The sequence below is a fragment of the Arachis ipaensis genome, chromosome B6 (assembly GCF_059453495.1).
Source record: "Arachis ipaensis isolate K30076 ecotype BB chromosome B6, ASM5945349v1, whole genome shotgun sequence".
Lineage (NCBI taxonomy): Eukaryota > Viridiplantae > Streptophyta > Magnoliopsida > Fabales > Fabaceae > Arachis > Arachis ipaensis.
In genome coordinates, this window is record NC_142441.1 from 9254011 (window position 1) to 9281568 (window position 27558).

Sequence of the window (27558 nt, forward strand, 5' to 3'; positions counted from 1 at the left end):
TATAAAACATTATTCTAAAATAAATTTCTATTTAATAAATTTCACAAATTAAATTTAATTAGTATCTTTCAATTTGACAAACTAAAAATTAACTCGCGACGAATTTAAATGAATTAATCACTCGACTAGTTTAATTTAGTTTAACGATAACCGCGTGTAATAATATAATAATATGATTCTTAATTCTAATATTAAATATTTTACATAAGCTTATTTTCCTCAATAATAATAATAATAATAATAATAATAATAATAATTATTATTATTATTATTATTATTATTATTATTATTATTATTATTATTATTATCTGTAAAGATATGTCAGTGTGTATATCTTCAAAAATTGATGAGCAAATCATATAAAAATTAGTTAATTATATATCACGACACTACAGAAGGAGTTGGTGGGCCTGCGAGTGACAATAGAAGTTGTTCTGATCTGGCAGCCCAGCTGATGCCAGCCTGGCATTTTCCCAAATTATTGTTGCGGGTCCCTTTTTCTCCATTCCTCAATTTCAAGTTTTAGTATTAAATAAAAATATTTTTTTTTCTAATTATGTATAATAATTAAATAGTTTTTTTTTTTGTTGAACAATAATTAAATAGGCTTAATTTAGTAAGTTTTTTTTTCTTTTGAATTTTTATTGATTGATAGTGTAAGTAAAAAGAATACAATAAAGATACTTTTAAAATAGTGTTAACCTCTTTTATTTAACAAACAATAACAACATTATAAAAGAAAGTTTAATGTTCGATTATTCATGTAACCTTTATTTTAGCTACTCTGCTGGGTAGATATTTGTCTATATAGTATTGTTATTTTTCCAAAAAATGTACTTATTTATTTTTAATATTTTGATATTATTATATTTTAGTGCACACATAAAGGAAAATGAAATTTTAATTTAGGGCAGACAAAAATCATACGTTGATATTTTTTTTGAAAGTTTTAAATAGAAAACAAATAGGCCTATATATTTAATTTCCATTTAAACCAAAGATACAATCAAATGTTTACTATATTGAGCAACTTCATATGATAGAATCAAAATTATTTGACAGACAAAAGATTTTTCCATAGAAAATAAATGACGTCAATTTCATTTTATCATAGTGTATCTTTTCTATCCGTTTTTTCTTTCTTTTGTTTAACAATTAATAAAGAAGAAAAAAAACCTCAATCATGAATAAATCTAATGATGATATTTACAATAATTTGAAAAAATTACACCAGATACAATTTTAATAACAAATATATACATTTTACAATTTCAAAAAACAAATTTATCCTTTTTCAACAATTATACTTATAAGTTATTTTGACAATGATAAAATGTAAAAATATTTTATTAAAATTTATTTCAACATTTAAAGTGACTACCGTAATTAGAAACTATTGACAATATATATTCTTCTTCTTTCCTTTTTTTTTGTGGTATATATTCTTCTTGTTGTAAAGTATGAAAACTTTACTCTATCAAATAAAATGAGTTTAGTTTGTGGTACTAATGTTTTAAAGTATTTTTATATATTCAACAATTTTTTTTATATTATATGCACATTAAAATAAAGGGTATACGAGACTAAATTATTTTTATAGATGTGATAAAATCTAACCTAAAATAAAGAGTTTTTTATTATAAAAACGTACAAATTATATTCAAAAGAATATGAGATATGAAATGGGTCAATTGAGTACCAAAAGTAACAATATCTTAAACAATGGCATAATACAAGTTACAATATCTTAATTAAATTAATATGTTTTAGTTGCCACAAGTGATCAAAGTCTTACAAATAATTTTTAAATCAATCATGTGATATTTTAATAACGCAATAGCAACTAAGCAATTATTTTTCAATATTTTGTATGCAATTCAATTATATAATATTAATAGCCTAATTTATGTTTGAAAATTTAAATGAAAAATGTTTTAAAATGGTCTATTTTACTTGCTTTATATGAAAATGATAATTGCTTTTATATGACATATAATATAATTACCAAGACAAAATATGACGTGATTTATATATTATTTAATAGTAAAATTATATTGACCACTCTTAATTTAGGCAATATCACAAAAAAAATGTTTAATTACTCTGTTGGTCTCTATAGTTTCGCAAAATTTTCAATTAGGTTCCTATATTTTTTTTCTTTTAATTGGGTCTCTGCACTAATTATTTTTTCAATTAGGTCCCTCTTAATAGTAATTTGACTTAATTGTCTAGGGACTCAACTAAAAAAAGAACTTGGTACAAAGATTCAAATAAAAGGAAAAAAAAGTGTAAGGACTCAACTAAAAAAAAATTTGGTGCAGAGACCCAATTAAAAAGAAAAAAAGTATAGGGATTTAATTAAAAATTTCGCGAAACTATAGTGACCAATAGAGTAATTAAAAAAAAAACATATTCATTTATAAAAATATGCCTTAACTTATTTTATAAGATGTGATTGTGACACAACTTTTTGTTATAAACATGGCATTGAGCGCAATCCTTTCTAATAATACATGTGTAGATTAAGAGATGAAGGTTGAATTCAAAGGAGGATGGTGAGTTCTTTAATTGTCAAAAACTAATATACAATCATTATTATTATTTATTTATTTATATATGAAATACAATACTAGTATACAAGAGCAATGATTAGGTGAAGACAAGAAAAACTTGTCCGACCAGCCAGTTGCTCACACCTCACATGTGACTTAAGTAGACATTACGTAGTTAATTGCTTAATTAGTTCCCCCAATTAATCAAATCAAATCAACTCACAATCGCATAATAAGTTATTAAACCCCCTTGGCCCCTTCCCTCCCCAATGGCAATCAGTGTCGGCAAGCGGCAGGTCCTTAATTCTTTCTATTTTTTCCATGGCAAATGAAGTTAGTAGATAATTTGAATAGTAGCAATTATAATTTAATTTAGTTGGTAATATTATTATTATGATTAGAGTTTTCCTTGTTGGATGCGTAGAAATTTGATTAAATGAATAAGTGTGAGAGAGAATCAGAGCTGGCATTTCCTTTTTAGCTGTCGCTTTCTCTTACCACCCTCGTTTGTTTTCTTGTTTTGAGTACTTAACTCGCTCCATTATATACGATATACCGCTACCACTCTTTCTCTTGTTCTTCTTCTTCTTCTTCTTCCTCTTTCTTTCTTTCTCTTCTTCATGCAACTGTTCCTCAACTGCTTGCAGAGGTTTCTTGCAACTGCTTCTCAAGAACACCGGAGGAACACACACATGAAAGGTCTAGTAAGTACGTTGCTTCTCAAACTTATTTTACTTTTTATTGGTTTGATTTTTGAATCATCTATCTATCTATATATCTATCTGCCGTGTATGTATGTGTTTGTGGTTGAACAGTGACTGTGTTCCAAGTTTTTGTCTTACTGTTATTACTCTCATAATTACGAATCACGTCAATATCTTGCTGTTAAGATCATTGTTTTCTTCTAAGTGAAATCTGAGGGGAGACAAAAATTTATGAGATTGGTGACCACGCTAAGGTTGGTTGGTTGAGATATCCTTTTCTTGTCTCTGAAACCAAGCCTAGATAGATGAGATCTTTGTAGTTAGCATTAATTGCTTTACTGTTTTACACTGTTCTTTTCATGGTAGTTGCCATACTGGAAGATTCACTATTCTAGACTTTCCTAGCTTACATTCATTCATGTTGGTCCTCATCAGTCATCACCTTTTGTTTTTTCTTTTCCCTCCTTGCAATAATTATATCTTTGTGGAATAAGCTATTATAACGTTTCAGAAGCACTTTTCTGGTTACCTGGCTTTTGAGAATTATGAAGGGGGTTGGCATGTTTAATAATAACAACTGCATTCCTGTTCCAAGCGGAAGCTGAAATGGAATATTTTGTTTTGCTGTTGAAGATACTCTCTCTTTTCAAAAGTTGTGCAATGATTCAATACTGTTTGTGAATTTGTCAATTTGGTAGTGTGTTCTCTGTTTTAGGGGACATATTGCCCCTTCTAGTTCCAGCATTCTAGTGAAGTTAAGAGTGCACTTTAAAACTCTACTCTCCTTTTTTTTATGGCTCTCTTCTTTTTAGGTGGCTGTGCTTTTGCTTGTAGCATTGAGCACTGCACTGGAAAGCAATGGAGAAGAATATAGTCTTGGGCCATGTGAGCAGAAAGCATGGAACAATGCTAGGCCTCACAGTGTTTCCATCTTGGAATTTGGGGCAGTTGGAGATGGGAAAACTTTGAACACAGTTGCATTCCAAAATGCTATATTCTATCTCAAGTCATTCACTGATAAGGGTGGTGCTCAACTATATGTTCCTTCTGGCAAATGGCTAACTGGAAGTTTAAACCTTATTAGCCACCTCACTCTCTTCCTTGAAAGAGGAGCTACCATCATTGCATCTCAGGTACTTTTCTTTTCTTACTTGAATTTTAGTTCCTTTTTCTTGTTAATTTGTTTGATTGAAAAAGCTATGATTTATAACAAACATATTGAACCCTCAAACCGTCATAAAGAAAGTTAAACAAGGATGATAAATTCATGTGTGATCAATCTAATTGGCAGCTTAATGACCTATTTTCAATCACATAAAATGGTTTTTCTGTATCTCAAGCATAATACTATTTGTTGAGCACCAATTTTGCCCACTCTTAAAATTTTTGTATACATAATTTCACTCAGGACTTTGATCATTGGGATGTTTTGGATTCTCTCCCATCTTATGGTCGGGGAATTAATGTTCCAAGTGGGAGATATCGCAGCTTGATTTATGGACAGAATTTGACTGATGTGGTGATTACAGGTTATTATTGCATTAGCATCTTGTCTTTTGAAGTTTACACTCTTATAGGATTATTGGCAATGCAGTTCCTCCTTACTAAAACTTTGATACATGTTGATTAATTTCCCCAGGTGATAATGGAATTATTGATGGTCAGGGTTCTATCTGGTGGGAACTTTTCAAATCACATTCCTTAAATCACAGTCGACCGCATCTTGTAGAGTTTGTTGATTCTGTTGATGTCACAATTTCCAACTTGACATTTCTAAACTCTCCTGCATGGGACATTCATCCAGTATATTGCAGGTACAAATTGGACCATATTTATTCTCCCTGAATGAATCAAACTGTTAAGTTGTTTCGATCTTTCTCGTTTCTGTAATGCAGCAATGTCCAAATTCTGAACATAACAGCTACTGCACCTGCTGAATCTCCATTCACAAGTGGTATAGTTCCAGGTAAATTACTAAAATTAGAGTTGTTACCTACCTGATAAATGATATATTGTACAAGCAACACACCTTTGGGTAGCTAAAACCTTAGTTTTGCAAGAAATACAACTTTTATTTATGATTGTATATGTTTTTGTTTGGTTCATCAGTCCCTTCAACATTAGCCTTTGCTGCTTGCAGATTCTTCTCAGAAAGTTTGTATTGAAAGCAGCAACATTAGCACCGGTCATGATGCAATTGTGCTAAAGAGTGGATGGGATCGGTATGGTGTTGCCTTTGGAAAACCAACCTCAAGTGTCCACATCAGGGGTGCTTACCTACAATCATCATCGGGCGCCGGCCTAGCATTCGGGAGTGAGATGTCCGGAGGTATATCTGATGTAACTGCAGAGCAGCTTCATATACTCAACTCCCGCATTGGCATTGAACTGAAGACAACTAAGGGAAGAGGTGGCTATATGAAAGGCATCTTAATTTCTGATGCAGATTTGGTAAATATTGATTTGGGTATCAGCATGAGTGGAAACACTGGTCTCCATCCAGATGAAGAGTATGATCCAAGTGCACTTCCTGTTGTTGATGGCATTACTTTTAAGAACATGATTGGTTCAAATATCACTGTTGCTGGAAACTTTTCAGGATTAATTGATTCACCATTCACAACAATTTGTCTTTCAAACTTGAATTTCTCTGTCAGTTCTTCATGGTCTTGTTCTAATGTGATCGGTTTCTCCAGCGAGGTGTTTCCTGAGCCATGTCCTGAGCTTCATAACTCAGATTCAAAGTCTTCCTCTTGCTTTTCTTCTCTATACTCACCCTCTAGTTATATCTCGAGCTTATTCAATCAACATCCACAAGAATCATAGTCATTCATTTTCATTCAATCTGTACATGAGATACACAGTTCAAGTTCCTATCAAGATCTTTTCAATCTCCCTTACAATTTTCCAATAAAAGAGAATCACAGATGCAAATATGTTCCTTCTCTTAAAACTTTCTGTCAACATTCCATTGTTAGTGTCAAATCTAAACAGTGTATATTTATGTACAGCCTCAATTTCTTCATTGATGTAACAAAAATTTTGATGGTGATGTACAGCCCTAAGATGCATATTTCTTTGTTGAATGCTACCTTTTGATTTATTGTCCATGGCTGGACATTGTGATGGTAAAAATATTGCAATCCCTTTACTTGTTGGTAAGTGAGATCATTGCTTTGTTAACTTGCTTGATATTGCAATGCAAAACTGATCTTGTTGGTGAATGAATGATATTGTTTTATAGCTTCTAGGACATTGTATTTTTTTTTCTTGTCAAGTCAAACACAACCAACCAACCAACCTTAAACTAATATGCAAAATGGTTAAAAATTTGAGGATAACAATTATAGGAGTGTGTGATGTACAATTGAACACGGTTGAAAGGTTACTGTCCAAAATGTTATGTCAGTTCAGTGATCTTTCACTCTTTTTTTATATGCTTTTTTCTCCATTGCTAGACAGCTATATATTCTTAATTCTTAACTAAATCTAATGTATAGCGAGTGGCCACCACACCAATTTCCATCAATGGTAGTTCATTGTCCCACTCCACCCTGGAACTGGGGATCCCCAAGTAGCTAACTCACAAAAATTCAACCTTCTCAATGGGACCACCACTTAAACCAGCACTAAGCATGCAAAAACATAGTAGTGACCAATGATCATCATTGAATCTACAAGCCATCCGTTCTATCATCATTCACATTCACATCTGACATAGTACTATGATTTCTTCATGGCTTGCTTAATTGTAAGATTAAGAATTCTTGAGTACATTAAGCCAATAACCTCTCCACCAATTTATCTATAGTTAGATATAAAAGTGAGCTACTTATCACCCCAAAGAGTAAGCTATTTTGGACACCAACTTGAAAAACACATACTGTGACAATTAGTCTAATCGGAAGAACCTTTTATTTATTCAGCAGACATGAATGATTGATTCATGTCATGGGGGTTCGGCTATATTTTTATGTTGGTTGCCGAAGACCTAACACAACCCTCCTCCTTTATCCGGGCTTGGGACCGGCTATGTACCGCAAGTGTAACATAGGCGGAGTTACATGAATGATTGATTCACTGACCAATTTATGCCTGTAACCACTCTAATGCCCTACCCTCATAATATTATTCCATAATAACTAAACTAGCTTTTCCTAAGGAAAAGACATACATGCAGAGAATGTAGCAAAGGGCAACTAAACCACAAACATCATCTAATAATGAAGATTGAGATTGGAGCTAATGAAAAGAAGAGTATATATCCAAATATATCCTAAGAAATTTCGTTGAGGACGTTTTCATCTCCAAAATAAATTATTACATAAAAGTTTCTGAACTTTATAAAAAGTAAAACATATATATCCAAATAAAAACAACAGATCTGAACTTTATATATCTTATTTTTATAAAGTTTAAATACCTAATGTAATAAAATTTTCTTAGAGTTAAAAACATCCGACTTAAAATTTTTTAGAAACATTTGAATATATACTCAAAAGAAAAATCATTTTGAGTCACTTTATGGGTAGACAACGAAGATTTTAATACCATTATTAAATACTTAAAAAAAATATAGAAAAGTAAAAAATAACAATACAAATATTACCTGATGTGAAATTTTAGATACCCTGTAATACCCAACTCCTTAACAATATCGTGATTCATCCAATACCGTTTATGAATAAGTTGATATCTATTTTAAGAAAGTTGGTGTACTTAATTTTACTCTCTATATTTGGTCACCTCCTGGCTCCTGCTGTCATTTTGTATCTTAAGTATAACTGTTACAACTGGGTTCAATTCTTGCATTGTTTGAGTAAGGAAAGTATTTGCCATAAATTAAAAGACAGAGAGAATTTGGTTTTGCAATAAGATCACATGGTTTTGTCCCTTCCTAATCGATCATGTGGATAATAATTCAGGCGGGAATCATAATTACATGACACTGCTAACACTTCCCGTTTTCGAGCCAGCACCCCATATTGTCAATTGGCAAAGATGCCATTATGGTGCTAATATAGTGATATATACACTTTTTTTTTTTTTACCAAAGATATGAAGACTCGAACCCGCATCCTCTTAAATGAGTATGGAAAGATTATGCCATTTGAGCTATTACTCATTGGCATAGTGATATATACACTTAGAAGATATATTTGCTCTGAATTAATAATTATAGCTTTTAAGTCTTGTAAAAAATTCAAAAATTGAACACCCCTTAATACAGTATAATAATATATACTACACATTTAATTTTTTTTGTGAACTAAATTTAACAAGGATAGTTTAACATAATAAAAATCAGTTATAACTAACATTATTTTAAATTTTACTGTTTAATTTAATTAGACTTAATTTATAAAAAAAATTAAAGGTGTAATATTATTCAATATAATAATGCTAAAGACAAAAATTAAAATTTATTTTATTTAATATTTATTAATTTTATAAAAATTAATAAATATTAAATAAAATAAATTTTAACTATTTTCAACTAATTATTTTTATCGTCAAATATTTCCGCCTTGAAGAATAAAAATAGAAATATTCCGTGAGATGATTGAATAATTGTAAGCCCCTTAAAATATGTAATTGTAGATTGCTGAAGGTGATGATGATCAAAATAATTGATTATTTAATTCTAATTACAGAGTTGTTCTAAACTTATAATTACTATAAGATACGTGTCTTTTTCTTAGGACTATTAGAGGAGCTCCAACATAACCCGGATTTGCCCCTCCCTTCATCACTTTCTGCTATCATATCCATTAGCATTCCCTGAAAATCCTCCATCATGCATTTCTCACCCTAAAAAGTAAAAATAATTAGGAAAGAGTTCATAACTTGAGATATGCATATCATGAATTAAGGAAATTCATAACTGTTCGCAGTTGATACATGTAATTGCGATTATACTAAGTGTACACTAAAATTAGTTACCAAAATCAACTATAAATATAAAATACATGTTAGAATATAAATACAAGTTGAAAATAAATTAAATCACATGTATATTTATATATAACATTATAACTACATTTTTTTTTTTTACCAAAGATATGAAGACTCGAACCCGCAACCTCTTAAATGAGTATGGGGAGTTTATGCCATTTGAGCTATTACTCATTGGCTATCTATATAACTACATTGATGGTTGATTTTAGTAACAATAACATTTTTGCATGAATTGAGGGACTACCTGGTGTTTCACTTTCTGCATTGTCAAGACCATTTCTTGCATGAAATCAACAAATCCCTGTAATATGATAACCACAAATGATTAAAGTTAAACAAGGAAAAAAATGGTTCTCAACTCTCCAATGGAAGAAAAAGAGACACACATACATAACAAACCTCATCATCGTCTTCTCCAATAAAACCAAACATTCCCGCGTCATATATCATTCTCTTCCCTTTATTAGACAAAACTGGACTCGGAAGTAAAGAAAAGCGAAAAGTTACTAACAGAGAAATTGCAATGCATGTATAAAAATATTTTCATGTGAATATATAGTTGAGAACGTGAAATTGTTTGACACATTTGACTATAATTCGTTCTCGTAATAATAAAATAAAAGCACACCTGAATATGCCTCTTGAATATGCTGAAACTGTTTCTTTGCTTCCACCGCAAGCTTTGGTTCTTTGATCCACCGATCAGGGTGCCATTTCTGTTATACAAGACTCATAATTTAGAGCAATATATACTAACTTAATAACAGCAATTATGAAAATAAACCGAAATTCCTATGCATGAAATTGGAATACCGTACCAGGGCCATCTTACGATAAGCGCAACGAATTTCGTGATCGGTTGAGTGCTTGCGAACCCCAAGCACCGAATAATAACAACCATCACTCTTAGACTCCACCACACTAGACATCTTCCTTCCTCTGATCTTCAACAATTGAATAGCATGTATTGTATATACAGTTGGATCTGTTATTTCAGTTATTATTAGTCAGCAACGTGGCGGAAAAAATAACATGTTATTACTTAATATTACTGATATATATTAAGTCACGGTTTGTGTTTGTGATGAAAGTTAGGAAAGTTCCAGATGTTTCTGCAGGGTCTTCTACCACCACAACTTGCGTGACTTTCTTCTATTCCTTACTTTTCAGCCACATAAAATTCTATTTTATTTATTTATTTCTTAGGTTCTGTCCATGGAAAAGCCGAAGGAGAGAGAGAAAAAAAGTGGTGGTCGGTGTATGGTTACTCACTTATGTGGCTTGCATTCACCGATCTAAGGCTTACACATACATAGACAAGTCTGTTTTAATTTAGTTAACTACTTGTCACCGTAAGATTGTGCATGTATTCAGAAAGAAGCTCTGGAATAATGTTAGTTTTGCTTTTGCATTTTGCATAATTTTCTTTTTTATTATTTTATCTTAGATGTATAAAAACAAATTAATGAAATTTTTTTCTCATATCTCTTCACACGACACATTAAAGATTAATCTATCCCAGATTAAAATTTCAACTAAGGGTTTATCATTGGCATTATAACATCACAAACCTACATACTCAGAGATACAACATTTAAGAGTTCCATTCATTATTTAGCCTTAACAAAATTTCGAACTTAGATACAGGTCTTCTAAGTTCTAAGAGACACCAAGATATGCTATAGTTGCATCTTCCACTTTTTTTTTTTTTGAACGTCATCTTCCACTATTATTGGAAACATGATAGCTCCCAAATATTTTCAACTTTAATGTCAAAGCCCAATAATTTTTGGTCTTTGGGCTACATTGTAACATATTATAAAAGAAAACGCCAACACATAATACACTGCTGCCTTCCAGCCCAAAAAATAAAACCTTAAAAATAATACACTGGTGTGTGGTGTAGACTGTGGAGAATTAAGCCGTTTACTCCCAGACCAAAAACAAAAAAACCCGTTAACTCCATGTCCAAAAACGCATAACCATTCAGTCATTCAACTGGAGAGCAATTTTCTCTCAACTGGAGAGAGATTGTACATGCAGGAATTCTCTGTAAGAGAGATTACCTATCACAAAACACAAAATAGCCATTAGAAGTTAAAATCTTCTATTCATTAACACAAAACAACACATATCTATTCGGTAGAATCCACACACATAACAATACATCTTTATTTCGTAGCATCCTCACACAAAACCATCATTTTAGCACTACATTGAAGGTAAGAGCTTTGGCGGAGTTTATTGCAGCAAGGATGGCATTGTTTCTTAGTGACCCTATAGAAGGAAAAACAATAATAATCAGACAGGAGGAGCAACATGTTTTCAAGTCAGAATGCATCAAGTTGGAAAAATCATAGCAGATAAAGAGATTAATTTTAAGACAATCAATAATGTTCTAATGGGGATATGGAAAAATCTGAAAGGATTATCAATCTCTGAAGTGGGAAGAAACAAGGTGTTAATAAGCATTGAAGACAAAAGAAGAAGGCAACAGATCTTAAAAGGGGGCCATGGAGTGTAAGGGGCTATCTAATCTATCTAAAACTGTAGCCACAAAATGAGTCAATACATGAAGTTGATCACAGCTTTTTAGAATTTTGGGTACAGATTCATGGCCTGTCTTTGGAATACATGAATGTTAGAACAGCCAAATTTATAGATGAAAGAATGGGAATAGTGGAGGAAGTGGAGGACCCATTCAAAAACAATATTTTGGTAAGATCTTTTCTCAGAGTAAGAGTGGCCATGGAAGTTACAAAGGCACTACCTACTGGATTTTGGATGAGCAGGGACAATCTTCCTGATACTAGGATTCACTTCAAATACGAAAGACTGCAAGATGCATATTGCTTGAACTGTGGAGTCTTAGGACATGGGAGGAAGGAGTGCAACAAAGAAAGGGTGATGACCTCATGGAACTGGGATATGCCTAAATACACAGCAGGAATGGGGTCAATCAAGCAAAAGCAATTCATGTTGCAACGGAGAAGGAGGAGGAGCAGTGCAACAAAGAAAAAATAGAGAAAGGAGGGGAGGCGCGTGGAAGAACAGAATACAACATGCGTGGCAGAGCTACAGGAGTCTGCAGCTAGTGGAGTAGGTATTGATTAGGCAAAAAATACAGAGAAGAAGGGAGAAAAAAGATTCTGGAAGTTAGGAAAGTAGAGAAAAAGTAAGAATGGAAGTAGCAGAGCAGGTGGGAGAAATCCCAAAAAATCAGCTGACTAATGGAGAAAATCAAGGGAAAGAAAATCAGAAACTGATGGGGATATTGGATAAGGTTACACAACAAGAAAGAAGTAAAGAGGCCAACTGGAATATAGATAAAAATGGGCCTGGCCCAATAGAGAAGGTAGAACAAGACTTAGGAGGCATAAGAAGATTTCAAAAAGGAGAGCCCAACAAAAGGTGCCAAAGGAATGCAAATTATAAAGAAGAAAAAAGTTACTCATGCACCAACGGTCCAGGTAAAGATAATACAAGGCTGCCAACACATACTAGACATGGAAGTAGAGAACAGATGCAGTAGGAAAAAGCTACTGAAAAAGAAAGGACCAAGACAATAAAGGAGCTATTAAGGGAGAAATTTTGAAAGAGAAATGAAGCCAATACAGAACAGAGGATGATTGAGCATAGGAAAGTCATAGTAACGGGAACTAGGGAGGAGGCGCCAAGTGAAAGCTTATGGAATTTTAGAAAACAAAACATGGAGGAAGTGGGGAAGAAGAAAGCCAGGAAAACACAAGTCCATAGAGATGGTAAGGGAAGCTTTTACTTGGTGGAGCTGGCTAGTGAAGATGATGAAGAGCAAGAATAACAACATGATAGGAAAAGTCCAGAAAATTGGGAAACTGAATTGGCAAACAAGATGCAATGCAAACTTAATATTAAAAGAAAAAGGGATGCGATAGAAAGCCTCATAATGCTGGATTCAGATGAGACAGAGATGGAACAACAGACCATGATGATGAGAAGCAAAAGGGGCAGAGTTGAGAACAAGACCAAAGGGAGAAGCACAGAAAGACTGACTATCACAGGTGATCATAGTAACTTTTCTTTTGATATGGCTGAGGAGGCGGGCCGACACATGCCCCACCTCGAGCCATGAGTGTTTTAAGTTGGAAATGTCGCGGGGCTGCAGCACCTGCGACAGTCTCAGAGGCTCAGGACCTCTGTAGGAAACTTAAACCAGATATTTTGTTCTTGATAGAAACAAGGGCCAAGGAATGTAGAATTATGAAACTTAAAAGGAAGTTACATTTTGAGAAACACTTTTGCGTGGAACCCCAGGGCTTGTCCGGTGGTCTATGCCTTTTGTGGAATAAAAATCTTGATGTTGATGTTTATGCATGGTCTGATAATTATATAAAAGCTAAAATAAAAGATGATAATAACTATGAATGGAGTTGCTATTTTGTGTATGGGAATCCAAAATTTCAACATAGAAAGGCTCAATGGAAGGAGTTGTCAGCACATAACAGACCAACGAATGATCCATAAATATTCATAGAAGACTTCAATGATATTTTAGATCAAGAAGAGAAAGTAGGATTACACCCAAAGCCTCGAAGTCAAATAGAGAAATTTAGAAAGTTTATCAATTATAACGGGCTAACGGATCTTGACTTAAAAGGTGGTAGATTCACGTGGTTCAGCAACCCGAGGAATGGATTTGTCACTAGAGAGAGGTTAGACAGAGCCTTGGCAAATTGGGCTTGGCGCATGCTATATCAGAATGCTACACTTACTGCTCTACCGGCAATTAGCTCAGACCATTGTCCGATACTTCTATAGCTAAAGCCAAAGGGAAGAAGTTCCAAGCAGTTCAAGTATGAGGCTTATTGGGAAGACCATGAAGAATGCAAGGAAATTATCAAAAGAGTATGGAGTAAAAACGAAAATCAAGGAGGCAAATGGAAAGATCTCTCAGGAAAAATAAGGAACTGCAAAATTAAATTGAGCAAATGGAGCAAAGAAACCTTTAGGAAAGCAGATAGGGAGATAAAAAGGCTGAAGGAAGAGCTGATGCAGCTTCAGAAAAGAGACCTAACGGAGGATGTTCAATAACATATTATAACATTGAAGAAAGAAATTGAAGCCTTATAGAGAAGGGAGGAGAAGTACTGGGGCCAATGATCCAGAATCAAATGGTTGAGGTGGGGTGATAAAAATACCTCATTCTTTCACGCTTCAACAATACAAAGAAGGGATCGTAATAGAATTGAAAGATTAAAAAATCAAGAGGGACAATGGATCAGTGGCAATAAGGAGATAACATCTTTAATTGAAGAACATTTCACCAAGCTTTTCACAATAACGGGTGGAAGGAACTTTGAAGACAGCATAAGGAAGATCCCGAGGAGAGTTACCCAACAAATGAACGAGGAGCTACTACGGGGTATTAATGATGCAGAAATTAAAGAAGCAGCATTTTCGATGGGGAGCCTAAAAGCTCCAAGTCCAGATAGTTTAAATGGACTCTTTTTTCAAAAGCATTGGGATGTAATCCATAAGGAAGTAAGCGCAGTGGTGAAAGATGTTTTTGCATCTAGAACAATACCAAAGGAAATGGGAGAAATAACAGGTTGTGCTTATACCGAAAATCAAACAGCCTGAGAGTTTGAGCCAGCTGAGACCAATAAGTTGCTGCAACTTTGTCTATAAAATTATAACAAAGGTAATTGTAATCAGGCTGAGGAAGATACTAGACAAGATCATTTCTCCTATAAAAAGTGCTTTTGTTGGTGGAAGATACATTTAAGATAATATCTTGATCGTACAAGAAGTGTTCCACAGCCTTGGAAAAAAGGAAAAAGGAGGATCACGAAATCTAGCAGTCAAGTTAGATATGAATAAGGCGTACGATAGACTAGAGTGGAATTTTTTGGAAAAAGTATTACAAGCATTTGATTTTGATCAAAGATGGGTCAAGATCGCTATGGAATGTGTCAAAAGTGCTTCTTATAGGATTAAAGTAAATGGAAACTTCAGTAAGGTCATTAATCTATAGAGAGGCCTCAGACAGGGCGACCCACTGTCTCCCTACCTTTTCATATTAGCAGCTGAAGTATTTACCATTCTTATGGAGGAGGCATACAATAAGGGAGAGATTACAGGTTTCAAGGCAGCACCTACAACACCTACCATTACACATCTTTTGTTCGCAGATGATTGTATAGTCTTGGCTGAAGTAAGGGAGGATGAACTTTATCAAATTATACAGATTTTGAATCAATACACAAAAGCATCGGGACAGATGATAAACTTGGAGAAGTCGAGGATTATTTTTGGAAGCCAAGTTCCTATCCAAACGAGGGTAAATATTGAGGAGATATTAGAAATGCCTACATGGGAGGAACCAGGAAAATATCTTGGCTTACCGGCACAGTGGGGAAGATCCAAAAATAAGGCACTAACATGGATAGAGGAGAAGGTGATGAATAAGTTAGAAGGCTGGAAAGAAAAATTGCTAAATCAGGCGGGTAAAGAGATCTTAATTAAGTCTGTGATACAAGCAATTCCAGCATATATTATGAATGTTGTGATGTTGCCAAAGAATTTCTGTCAGAAGATCTGCACGATAATATCAAAATTCTAGTGGGCAAGCTCAGGGAAAGAAAAAGGGGTGCATTGGAGAAGTTGGACTAAAATCAGCATGAGCAAAGAGGATGGAAGCTTAGGGTTCAGGGACATGCAAAGCCAGAACCTGGCGTACCTAGCGAAACAAGCTTGGAGAGTAACTAGGAATCCTGATGCCATTTGGGTAAAAATACTGAAGGGTATATACTTTTCAGAAACAGATTTTTGGGAAGCCAAGGAGGGGAAAGGAAGATCTTGGACTTGGAAAAGCATAATACAAGGAAGAGATTTTTTAAGAAGGAAAGGAAGATGGAGCATCAGACAAGGTAAATCAATTAAAGTGACGGAAGATAATTGGATTATTGGGATAAGTAGAAATCAAGCAACCATGAACACAATAGTGGATAGAGTGAGTGATTTAATGGAGGAAGGTGGAGGATGGAATGAAAACAAAATTAGACAATTTTTTTCACAGAACATACGAGATATGATCATGAAAATACCAATAAGCTTTATTAATAAAGAAGATCGGATAATGTGGCCTTACAGATATGATGGAACGTATACAGTGAAGACAGGTTATTATGTGGCAAAGATGGAGAAAAGAGAACATGAAACAAGTTTAGCATCATCAAGTACAAATTTAAAGGAACTTTGGAAGGGAATCTGGGGAATGCGAGTCCCTAAAAAAATCAAAATGTTTGTATAGAGGGCTGCACATAATATAATTCCAGTAAATAATAATCTATGTAAGAAAAGAATCATAAGAAGCCCTATATGTCAAATTTGTGGAACTGAAGTAGAAACAACAGAGCATGCACTATTACTGTGTCCCTAGACAAGGGCTGTGTGGTTTGGTGCTCAAAGTCAATGCATTCCAACACCAGAAAATGTTACCTCATATGGAGTATGGCTATTAGAGAATATGAGGCAAATTAACAGGGAGGGCAAAGAAGTAAAAGAAACTAAGATAAACAAATTGGGATACCTAAGCTGGAAAATTTGGAAATCCAGAAATTATGCAATTTTTTGAAATATAAACACAGAACCAATGGCAACAATTACAAGGGCGAGAATTTTGGAAACGGAATTCGTGGAGGCAAATAAATTAGATGAACAGAAGCAGCCAATCACAGACAAGAGAAACAGTATTGAAAATAGAAATTCTTATAGAAGAAGGGTTACCTGGAGGCCGCCAACAGGAGACAGGCTCAAAGCGAATGTCGATGGAGCTTTTAGGAAGGAATCCGGAGAGGGCACAATAGCTGTTATAATCAGAGATAAAGTAAGAAATTTGGTAGCAGGATCAGCTGAAATTGTCAGAGCAACATCGAGTTTAATAGTGGAATCAATGACATTAAGGAGTGCTCTTATTCTAGCAAAAAATCTCCAATTAGGAAATATCCTATTTGAATCGGATAGTTTACCTCTCATCCAAGCAGTGAAAGCGAAGGAAACCGTCGGTGAGATAGATCTGATTCTAAGGGATATCTATGTCCTGGTGGAAGGTATATCGAATAGCGGTTTTACATGGACACATAGAGAGGGCAATCAACTAGCACATCAAGTGGAAAACCTTGCGATAAATGGCAAACTGAATCGAAATTGGACTTGGGACCAACCAGTGGAAATTAGAGAAATTGCAAGAAGAGAAACACAGAGGAATTTCAAAGAGACCATGACCAACCAGAACGGAAGAAGAGTGACGGCCATAGTAGAGTTTCAATGCACCAGCCACTAGGACATGGCAACAAGGTAACCAACTCTGACTTAGGGCGGGGACAACTTGCAATGTACACAGCTCTTCGTACCTGGGGATAACAAACTCACATACAGGACGGTTGTACTGGTGTGGTAGAGACATGGCCACCATTGTCATGAAAGCAATAGCTGTATAAGGGGCAGCGACAGTGAAATCTGAAATTGAAATTGAAATTGAAATCGGAGAAATGGGAGAGACAGCTTCTGCGACTGCGTCCACCGTCGACGACGATTTGCTTCTCAAGAACTTCTTTGCCGAAGTCAGCAAAGCCGAGAGGGACAACGAAGTCGCTAGGATTCTCTCTTATTTTAAGTTGAATCCATTTGAGTATCTAAAGCTTCCATTTGACTCATCACCTGATGATGTGAAAAAGCAGTACCGCAAGTTGTCTTTGATGGTTCACCCTTAAGCATCCACAAGCAAAGGAGGCTTTTGGAGCCCTAGCAAAAGCCCAACAATTATTACTAGACCAAAAAAAAAAAACTGATGGGAGATTGTTTATCGTTGTATTATTAGTAATGCTACATATCCAAGTCTTTTTATGAAGTCTAACCAAGTTAACCAATAAGACTTAGAATAATGTTAGTTATAGCTAATTTTTATTATGTTAAAACTCCGGGTCCTGATGGGTTTCAAGCTTTCTTCTTCAAAGAATATTGGGAGATCATTGGTCTTGATGTTTGGAAGATGGTTAAGCAGACATTCTCCGGTGTTACTCTTGATCCGAGAATGATGGAGACTTTACTGGTTCTTATTCCAAAGATTGAATCACCGGTATCTATGAAAGATTTCAGACCGATTAGTCTCTGCAATGTAGTTTACAAGATCATCACGAAGGTCCTTGTTAATAGGCTCCGTCCTCATCTTGCGGAGATTGTTGGCCCGCTTCAAGGAGGATTTATTCCGGGACGAGGAACGTAACTCTTGACAATATCATTATTGCTCAAGAAGTCCTCCACTTTATGAAGAAGACTAAATCAAAGAAAGGCACACTGGCCTTTAAGATTGATCTGGAGAAAGCTTATGACAGAGTTGACTGGAGATTTTTAACTCATACCCTTAAGAGCTTTGGTTTTCCTATTCCTACAATTAATTTGATTATGAATTGTGTCACTGTTTCCTCCTTATCTATTCTTTAGAATGGGAATCGTCTGAATGGCTTTACTCCTAGTCGAGGTCTTTGACAAGGAGACCCTATGTCACCCTATCTTTTTGTGTTGTGTATGGAGGCGATTGGCATGCTTTATTAGTCATCAGGTTGATTTGGGCTTGTGGGAGCCGGTTGCTATTTCTAGAGGGGGACCAAGAATATCCCACTTAATGTTTGCAGATGACTTGCTTCTATTCTGTAAAGCTACAAACAGACAAGTGCAAAATGTGATGTTGGTTTTAGAGACTTTTTGTAAAGCATATGGGATGAAGATTAATGTGGAGAAGTCTAAAGCGCTTTGCTCCAAGAATGTCTCTGCAACAAGAAAAGAGGTTTTCATTGGGGTATCCTCTATCAGATTTGTCCAGGACTTGGGCAAGTATCTTGGAGTTACCCTTAACCATTCTTAGGTGACCCGTTCAGCTTTCAATGGTGTCTTGGATAAGATTCGGAGTAGACTAGCAAGCTGGAAAGGGAGTTTACTCAATCGTGCTGGTAGACTCTGCTTGGTTAATTATGTTGCAGCCGCTATTCTCACATACCAGATGCATGTCTCTATTTTTTCCAAAGAAATCATTAGTAAATTAGAGTCTATGATGAGGAATTTTCTTTGGAAAGGACAAGTTGATGGAAGAAGATTGAATCTTATTAGTTAGAAGGTACTGGTTACTCCAAAAAAATATAGAAGTTTGGGGATTAGAGATCCTTATTGTGTAAATATTGTTCTTCTTGGGAAGCTAGTTTGGACTTTTTTCTAGCAGCCAAACAAGTTATGAGTCCAATTGTTGGATGCCAAATACCGATCATCTCTATTATGACTGTTTTAGTTGTCCTAAGAACAAGGACTCTCCCATGTGGAGGAGTCTTTGCAAGGCTTGGAAAGTGTTGAAGGATGGGTTTGCTTGGTGTATTGGGGATTTGAACCAGAATTTTTTTTTCTAGATGGAGGAGAGAAGGACGGTTATCTAATGAGATGTATTATGTTCACATTTCTGATTCGAATCTCTGGATACAGGATATTTGGTCGGTTGGTAGGTGGCATTTGGATACTCTTTATTCTCCTTTATCTCAAAATCTGAAAGGTAATATTCTCTCTTACAATCCAGATGTGCAAGCAGGTCCGGAAGTGGGTTGGTATTGGTTTGGGTCTGCTGCCAAAGTCTATGACTCATGCAATAGTTACTTGTGGTTGTATAAGCAGCTGTTTAATTGGGAGGAGCGGGAGAATTGGCTTTAGCGTCAGCTTGTTCCGGAAAAGTACAAGTTTTTGGCTTGGTTGTGTCTTAAGGAGGTTCTTCCTACTGCAAGTTTTCGCTTTAGAAGAGGGATGTCGTCATCGGATAGGTGCCCAAGATGTATTTCTAGTCAGGAATTGGTTTTACATTGTATTCGGGATTGTCCAAAAGCTCAGCTTGTATGGCATATGTTGGATATTTCTTGTCATCCTTTGGATTTGAAGAACTGGTTCTTGTATCATAGCAGAGAGCCTCCGTTCAAGTTCTTTTCGGGACTTTGGTGGATATGGCGAGCAAGGAATAATGACATCTTTAATCCTCATGAAACTTGGCCTCCAGAAAAAGTGATTTGTCTGGCATTAACTTCAGAAAAGGAGCTTAGGAATATTTTTGAATTACAATGTATGTCCTCTCCCTCTACTCTAAATGGTTTTTGAAATCCCTGTCCATTGGTACTTTTAAGATTAATTGTGATGCTAGTTATCTTGATTCGGGTGATAATATTGGTTTTGCTTGTATTATTAGAGATTGTAATGGGAGTTGGCAAAGGGGTGTTTGGGAATGATTGAGAGTAATAGTGTTCTTCAAGGGGAATTGTTTGCTATTTGGAAAGGATATCTCTTAGTTTGGGATATGGGTCAACGAGATGTTATTTGTGAGACGGATTGTGTGGAAGCATTTAATCTTGTTACTAATCACCAATATGGTTTTGGGTTTATTGATCCATTGGTGCTCAAAATAAGAGATATCATGCATTAAAATTGGCGTGTTGACTTTCGTTTGATTATGAGAGATGCAAACACGGTGGCAGATACTATGGCAAAGATGGCGATGAAGTTACAACTTTCTCAGTTTAAGAGTAGTCCCGTGGTGATGAAGTTACAACTTTCTCAGTTTAAGAGTAGTCTTAAACGGGACTGTTCCTCTATTTAAGCAGTTCCTTTGTTTTGTTTGTTTTGTCTTCCTTTGTTTAGTTTATTTTAGTCACAAAAAAAAAAAACTAATTTGATTGGAATTGTTTTAAGAAAAAAATTTATATGAATAACATTATTCTATTAAAAAATATATATATAACGTTTCTCATATTCTGGTGTGCAAATTAAAATTCTCTCCCAATTAGCTCTCTATGGTTTTCTTTACAAAAACTCGTCATAATAGAAAATGTATGTTTTACTTTTGTAAATTCATACTTATAGTATGGTAAAAATAGTTGTTGAGAAATATTGTGAATAAATTATTTTTGTAATTAAATTTAACTAAGTCTTTTTTCTTTTCTTTTTTTTTTTATGAATCTTGTTCTTTTTCAATTGGTTTTTATTACACCAATAAACTACTGGACCAACTTAGTTGAATTATTGTCACTGATATTTGTTATACACTTATACTAACACTTTATATAAATCTTTTTAAACACTGACAAATGACAAACAGAAAAATATAAAATAACCTTGAAGCAAAAACAAAGAGTGGGAGATAGAAAAAGATTGCAGTTTAATTACGAGGGGGAGGTGGAAGACAAAAACGGTGATGGGAAAACTGATTTCACAGAAAGTGACAGAAACCATTGCAGTGAGTTTTGTGTTTACAAATTACATCCCCTAAGCTGATTTCACAGAAAGTGACAGAAACCATTGCAGTGAGTTTTGTGTTTACAAATTACATCCCCTAAGCTGCTGTGTGAGATAAAACACAATACAAGCAACAAGCATTATTGCTCCCATTATATGCGTGTTTACAAAATACAAAAAAGTTACAAACACAAAATGTAAAAAATATATATATGGCAAAACCTCTCCTCGCTCTAAAAAATTGAAAAAATTGACAAATAAAATAGATATAACAGAAAAAAGAAAAGAAAAGAAAAGAAAAATCACTCTTTTTACGTTTTAAATTACCAGGTTTACTTTCTATTGCCAGCTTTACGTTTGACATCAACTGGAGCTGGATGCCTTCTATTTGAAACAGAAGCACCGATCCTGCTATAAAATTTGTCAAAACACAAGTCAGTTATTTTTCATTATCCACTGATGCTGAAAAATCATAATCATAACTAGAATGTCATTTTTGTATTACCTCATTTCTGGGCTCTTTGCTGACTTTGGGATAGATCTCTTAGTCTTTGATCCAACTGCATTGGTCATGGTCATGGTGGAGAGTTTAGAATGATTGAATTGCCAAAGCAGGTCAGGTTCAGAGGAATCACTGGTTGCAGCATCAAGCTCATCCATTTCATCAGAACCCGCCATCATGCTGAACTGGTTGCCTCCCATGAACATGTTGTACGATTGTTCGGAGTACATCTTAGAAGAGTCTTGCAGATATTTTTGGTAAAAGACATCGGATAAGTTCCCGTTGGCTCCCGGTGATTCCCAACATCCTAAGAGGTTGTCAGTTTTGTTTACGTCTTGCTTGTTTACCATGACTTTGTCCACCCATTCTCCAGAACCAGTTTCTTTATCGTCTTCTGCGTAGTTCTGCCCGGGACTACTTACTGGGGGCCAGGGTGGTGAAGTTGATGACATCTCATCAAAATCCAAGCTTTGAGTTTTGTGTCTAAATCTGGACTTACTTTGAAGCTGCAGGATGAATGGTTCAAGTTCCATGAGTTCAAGGAATATTAATAACCAACCAAAAAGCATAAATTAGCTATATTTAGAGAAACTCTATATTTTGAGAGCATACCCCTATATTGCCAACATCAACCATTGGTTGCCGGCATCCAGGGCGATCCCCAGCATCTGTGCCTCGCTGGCTTGCGTGATAAGGTGATAGATCACCAGCCCTTGTCCTGTATTTTTCAGAGCTACCAGAGAAAGAATGTTCCGATTCTCCTTCTTTTCTTGCCAATGCTGCCTTTAGGTTCGCAATCTGAAGTAAAACCCAATAGTTAGACTTCTATAAGTGGTAATGGAATTTGATCTTCTCTTTTGTAAGATTTTATTTTGTTATTAAGAAAAAGTGGTTAAATTTGAATAATAACCTGTTCTTTGAGCTCTTTGACATCTGCACTATCCTTGTTTACTCGAGCAGCACCGAGTTCAACTGTGGCAACCCTTTCGGCAAATTTAAGGGTACTGAGTGTTTCTCCAATAGCATCACTCTCTGGACTTATATGAACAAACATTAGTGTCTTGGCCTGTCCACCTGTAATTAAAACCCAAACAGACAGCATTATCAGTTTCATTCGAAAGAAAAGGTCTACCTGACTCAGCATTCAGCAAAGTTTACGAGAATACACATGCAATATAGTTACTACTACTCTACTAGTACTGACCCATAACATAAGCAAGACAGCTCTTAAAACCTTACCAAGTGAATCCTGGAGCAATTGTGTGAGTTTACTGTTTCTGTAAGGAACATGTGAGTTTTTCTGAGCAAGGGAAGCAATGACATCCCCAAGAGCAGAAAGGGATTTGTTGATATGCTGTGCTTCTTTTAGTCTGTCTCCTGTGGCCTCAGATTTGTCTACCCTTTCACTTCCTGCCAAGTCAACTAAATGCATGCATCCGCGAAGTATGGTTCCAGATGTCAAATCTCTTCCTTGAACATGAACAGTCAAGCAACTGCCAAATTGATAACCAAGTTAGCACTGCCTGCAAAACACCATCAGAATGAAACACTGGCCAAGAAGAGGATATACCTATGAGATCGGCTACTACGATCGTTAAGGGCTGTTGCTCCAACTGCGCGGTTCCTTTGCCCAAGGTTCATTAGCTCAATAACATCAAGTGTTGATGATACAGGGACAAGGCTTGCATCTGGCACACTGAGCCCTTTGTTGGAACTACTACGGATTTCTAATGTAATCAATGGTTAAGGGCAAGCAGTACAAATAAAAGGTTGTGTTCTTCATGAAAGCTTAAGCACTATGAAAAAATCCAAATTGCATGAGAGAGCATATTGGATTTAAAACCATTCATGTGCCTCTACCAAATAGCTTAAGTTTTTAAGAGAGATAATTTATGACAGGAATAACCATATAAGCACTTCCAAATGAGAATCAAATGACTGGTAAAAAGGATATCTTTTGTTTGTTCCATCACTAACAAGTAGATCCCTGACTTGCTCATTATATATCTCAATCATTTGAACAGAAACATCATAGTGGAAAGTATCCTTTCTTTGATCTGCTATGAGAAACAAATCACTTAGAGCCCTGTAGTTCACACCTTGGCTTTTCTCTGTGATCTCTTTTGGTCCAGTCTACGTATTAAAAAACCTAAATGAGAATAAGCTCGATAAATTAAATCTCAGTTTTTCCAAAGAAAACTTTAATTGAATTCTACCATAGTGTAAGTTTTTCCGGATCCTGTTTGGCCATATGCAAATATGCAAACATTGAAACCGTCAAGAACAGATCTAATGAGTGGCTGCATATCAAGGAAGACCTCCGCTGCAAAATGAGGGAAAAATTTTTCAATCACACTAACAAATAAATCCTGGAGAAAACTCAGACCTAAAACCAAACCAACCTTGGGATGCAGATGGTCCAAAGACCTTGTTGAAGTTAAAGGATTTGCGTCCCTTCCCATTCTTTGAAGGAATATGTACAGTGAGAGTTCCATCTTCTATACTTTCAACTGTGCTCAACTGGTTTGGTTGTCCAGGAAAGAAGGGTCTTACTCGACAATAAACTCGAATACTCCCTGATCAAACAAAATTATCCATCTTAATTCTATGCTAGGACTTAAAAAATAAAGAAACCTCTCATTAATCAGTATTCTTATTACCCTTGAGATCCTGGACTTGATTATATAGTTTGCGATTTTCTTCAAGAACTCTATGATATCCGGATGCAGCATGAGCTAAGCCACAAACGTGCATACCTATGGAATAATAGAAGTTAAAATAAGATAATGACATGTTAATGAGGGAAGCAACAATTGAGCAAAGAACTTGAAATTAATTAATCCCAACTCTGTAGTACCTAGATTAGAGAACTCCTCTTGAAATTTCATTTGGATAAACTGCATACCAGCTTTTGTTGTGTGGAGCATGTGCTTCAGTTCCTACAAAAACATAATGAACCAAAATATTTTATTAAATCAAGTATAAAATATATATATTATAATGACAAATACAGCCTAAGATTTTTTACTTGAATATCCCTCTGTTGTTGATCAGATAGCTCTTTCTGTCTCAGAAGTTGGCCTCTTGATTGCTCAGCAACACGGCTTTTCTGAATGAAATCCTCTTTCTTTGTTACCATATTAATCCTGTTGTCCACCTAACCAATTACAACAAAAATGCATTCTTAAGTTTCATAAGGTCCTGGAATGTTGCAAACACTAGGCATAACAAAATGTGATTGTGTTACCCTTTTATCTGGCATAACAAACTTCAATGCAGACCCATTGCTTTGAGAAACAGGATCTCTTGAAGTTATTTTTGGCTGTACCTGTTCACCTCCTCGGCTTGCAATCCGATGTTCGAACTCTTCTACAACCTTGCTTAAAACAGATTCAACCAACTGTTCCATACAGAGAAAAATATTACTTAGAAGCTTGTAGGCTCAAACGCACTCTCGATAGTACTGAAGCAGTGGAAGACTAGTGGTGGGACTGAGAATTGTTCTATCAGGATACATAGAAATTTCAAATGCATTTTACCAAAGTAGCCACTAACTTGATCATTTGTGGAACACCTACAATATATCAGCTTACCATTGGAACTTCTTCTGGCCTCTTATCTGATAGAATCGCATGAACAAGCGAACTCAATGATTGGGAACCAGACTGCAAATGTGTGATTATGATCATTCCATTAGTTATTCTTTCAGCTCAACTAGCCAAGCAATGCCACAAATAAAGCTTACCTACCATTTTACTATTAGATTCAGCTTCATTGTTAAGACCGGTTAGAGACTTTTCATTAATCGATGAGGTCCTCGACAAGGAATTAGTAAATGGCTCTGTGTTCATTCTCACAAAAGATTTCGTTGATGTAGCTGGTCTGAGATTTCCCCCGAATTTCCACACACCATTTGCCCCACTCTTTTTCCATTCACCATAGGATTTAAGGGCCAAGACGCAATTCACAATCCTGGATGATTTTCCTCCCTAAAACATAACCAGCGTTTCAGCAGAAAGACAAAGCAGTGCATAATCAAATTGGAAGGTCGTAATTAAATTAAATTCACCACTATGAGAATTCTATAAAGAAAAACAAAGTTGAAACAGAAAAAAGTATGTTATTTTACATACCTGTTCCAGATCAGATGCCTCAAAAGTAGGAAGTCCAATTTCCTGGACAGCAACCAGAAAATTCCTCACGTTTTCGAAGTACTGATATGCCGATAATGGTGCCCCATCCGGGATCAATGCAGAATCAACAGGACTCTCCACAACCTTAAAATGAAGAACACATTGTAGACATTAGTAAATACTAAACAAACAATAAGAGAAAAGTGAGTAAATTAAACTAGGATCTATCTAATTCACCTTGGGAACAGCTCCAGATTGAACCTTGTTAATAACATTACAAAGAATAATCCCACTTCTCAAACCAAGCCTAAACTCTTCTTCAGAGGGTTCAGCCGGTAAATCTTTGGCCGCAACAACTCCAACCATTTTTCTAAGCCACCCTGCTGCTTCATATCTTCTAGATGCTGCACATCAATGATTTTCTATTTGAGAATTCAGAATAACTCATACAAAATCCAGATATGCAACCGTCACAGAGATAAAGATGATAAATCAATACATTCACGCAAAGATGGATTGTGGATCAAAGGACTAAATTGTTCTGATGTTGAATTTACAGTGATCAGACATTGATAAACCTATCTCCCAGCAATGAAAAAAGAGCAATGCAGAATTCAGAGGTCATAGATTCATATTATGATCAGCGATTCCAAAATCTCAGAAAAATGAAGGGAAAATACCAGCTTCTTCTGCTTTCCTGGACTCCAAATCAAGATCTTTGAGTCGAGTGCCGTGCTGCTGCAGCACATCCTCCACCACGGACGCCACTGAGAAGGAGAATGCTGCCTCTGCCGCCATAACTGGAACACCACTACAATGCAATACGGAAGCTTGCTCTTTTGAGTCCCTCAGCAGAGGCAAAGTTCAACAACAATCCAGCTCACCAACATTGCAGAAGCAAGAAGAGAAAAGAGAATCTAAGGTGAGGAACAAGGGAGAGAGAGAAAGAAAGAGAGAGAGAAAGAGAGAGAAATAAAAGTGGTTTTAAAGAGTGGGTTGTGGTGTGCCTCTCTTTGATGGTGCTGTTGAGTGTTGTTGAGATTTTTTCATATTCCATAATTCCATTACCTTTTAGCTTTTTTTTTTTTTTCTTTTTCCTTTTTTCTTCTCTAGCGAATACAGAAGAGATGATTTGCAATTGCAGGGAATTCAAGTTTCGCTTTATACTCTCCTCCACTAACCACTATGCTGGTTTTTCGCTTTCTCTTTCCCACTCACTCCGAACCTATACACCCACACCCAAACCAAACCTGGGACCTCCCTCTTTCAAGTTATTTTATTTTTTAATTTTTGTTTTGGATTTGTTCCCTTCTCCCACCCCAAAACCCCAAGCTTTGAGTTCACTTCCAGTGATGGCGCGTGCGCTTGACTTTTATACATAGAAACAGTGCAAGCGAAGGGTGTTTGTGTTG

General features: G+C 35.4%; 3 protein-coding genes across 6 annotated transcripts; 1 reads left to right on the forward strand and 2 right to left on the reverse strand.

The window, feature by feature from the left end:
• The first annotated feature begins 2844 nt into the window (after window positions 1-2844).
• LOC107645668 (putative polygalacturonase) lies at window positions 2845-6391 on the forward strand. The gene is made up of 6 exons (XM_016349740.3): window positions 2845-3256; window positions 4069-4389; window positions 4665-4785; window positions 4896-5070; window positions 5152-5222; window positions 5397-6391. Exons 1-6 carry the CDS (start codon window positions 3173-3175, stop codon window positions 6080-6082), a joined length of 1458 nt encoding a protein of 485 aa, XP_016205226.2. The 5' UTR covers window positions 2845-3172; the 3' UTR covers window positions 6083-6391.
• Window positions 6392-8819: 2428 nt separating this feature from the next.
• On the reverse strand, window positions 8820-10245 carry LOC107647962 (uncharacterized). 2 transcript variants are annotated; one of them, XM_016352001.3, is made up of 5 exons: window positions 10033-10245; window positions 9843-9930; window positions 9614-9687; window positions 9459-9515; window positions 8820-9067 (listed from the first exon to the last, which is right to left on the reverse strand). In XM_016352001.3, exons 1-5 carry the CDS (start codon window positions 10141-10143, stop codon window positions 8933-8935), a joined length of 465 nt encoding a protein of 154 aa, XP_016207487.1. In that variant the 5' UTR covers window positions 10144-10245; the 3' UTR covers window positions 8820-8932. The 2 variants fall into 2 exon arrangements, with proteins under 2 accessions (XP_016207487.1, XP_016207486.1); XM_016352000.3 differs by having other exon boundaries at window positions 9605-9687.
• An 11305-nt stretch (window positions 10246-21550) lies between these two features.
• On the reverse strand, window positions 21551-27388 carry LOC107645669 (P-loop nucleoside triphosphate hydrolases superfamily protein with CH (Calponin Homology) domain-containing protein). 3 transcript variants are annotated; one of them, XM_088491393.1, is made up of 19 exons: window positions 26827-27043; window positions 26646-26724; window positions 26384-26550; window positions 26147-26290; window positions 25763-26002; window positions 25607-25678; window positions 25261-25413; window positions 25042-25170; window positions 24871-24952; window positions 24674-24769; window positions 24416-24589; window positions 24230-24336; window positions 23968-24146; window positions 23584-23745; window positions 23253-23506; window positions 22924-23087; window positions 22626-22811; window positions 22017-22519; window positions 21551-21922 (listed from the first exon to the last, which is right to left on the reverse strand). In XM_088491393.1, exons 1-19 carry the CDS (start codon window positions 26893-26895, stop codon window positions 21844-21846), a joined length of 3039 nt encoding a protein of 1012 aa, XP_088347519.1. In that variant the 5' UTR covers window positions 26896-27043; the 3' UTR covers window positions 21551-21843. The 3 variants fall into 3 exon arrangements, with proteins under 3 accessions (XP_088347519.1, XP_016205228.1, XP_016205227.1); XM_016349742.3 differs by lacking the exon at window positions 26646-26724 and having other exon boundaries at window positions 21551-21919; window positions 26827-27388; XM_016349741.3 differs by lacking the exon at window positions 26646-26724 and having other exon boundaries at window positions 26827-27388.
• Window positions 27389-27558: the final 170 nt, after the last annotated feature.

Bases quoted from the DNA above. Each gene is read 5' to 3' on its own strand.
- LOC107645668 (XM_016349740.3), top strand. From the start codon at position 3,173: ATGCAACTGTTCCTCAACTGCTTGCAGAGGTTTCTTGCAACTGCTTCT. The intron at 4,786-4,895 runs GTTATTATTGCA...TAATTTCCCCAG, and splicing joins GACTGATGTGGTGATTACAG to GTGATAATGGAATTATTGAT. The intron at 5,223-5,396 runs GTAAATTACTAA...TGCTGCTTGCAG, and splicing joins CACAAGTGGTATAGTTCCAG to ATTCTTCTCAGAAAGTTTGT.
- LOC107647962 (XM_016352000.3), bottom strand. From the start codon at position 10,143: ATGTCTAGTGTGGTGGAGTCTAAGAGTGATGGTTGTTATTATTCGGTG. The intron at 9,688-9,842 runs GTGTGCTTTTAT...TTCCGAGTCCAG, and splicing joins TATTCAAGAGGCATATTCAG to TTTTGTCTAATAAAGGGAAG. The intron at 9,516-9,604 runs GTATGTGTGTCT...ATCATATTACAG, and splicing joins ACGATGATGAGGTTTGTTAT to GGATTTGTTGATTTCATGCA.
- LOC107645669 (XM_088491393.1), bottom strand. From the start codon at position 26,895: ATGTGCTGCAGCAGCACGGCACTCGACTCAAAGATCTTGATTTGGAGT. The intron at 25,171-25,260 runs GTAACACAATCA...GTAATTGGTTAG, and splicing joins TTGTTATGCCAGATAAAAGG to GTGGACAACAGGATTAATAT. The intron at 23,507-23,583 runs GTATATCCTCTT...TCAATTTGGCAG, and splicing joins CGTAGTAGCCGATCTCATAG to TTGCTTGACTGTTCATGTTC.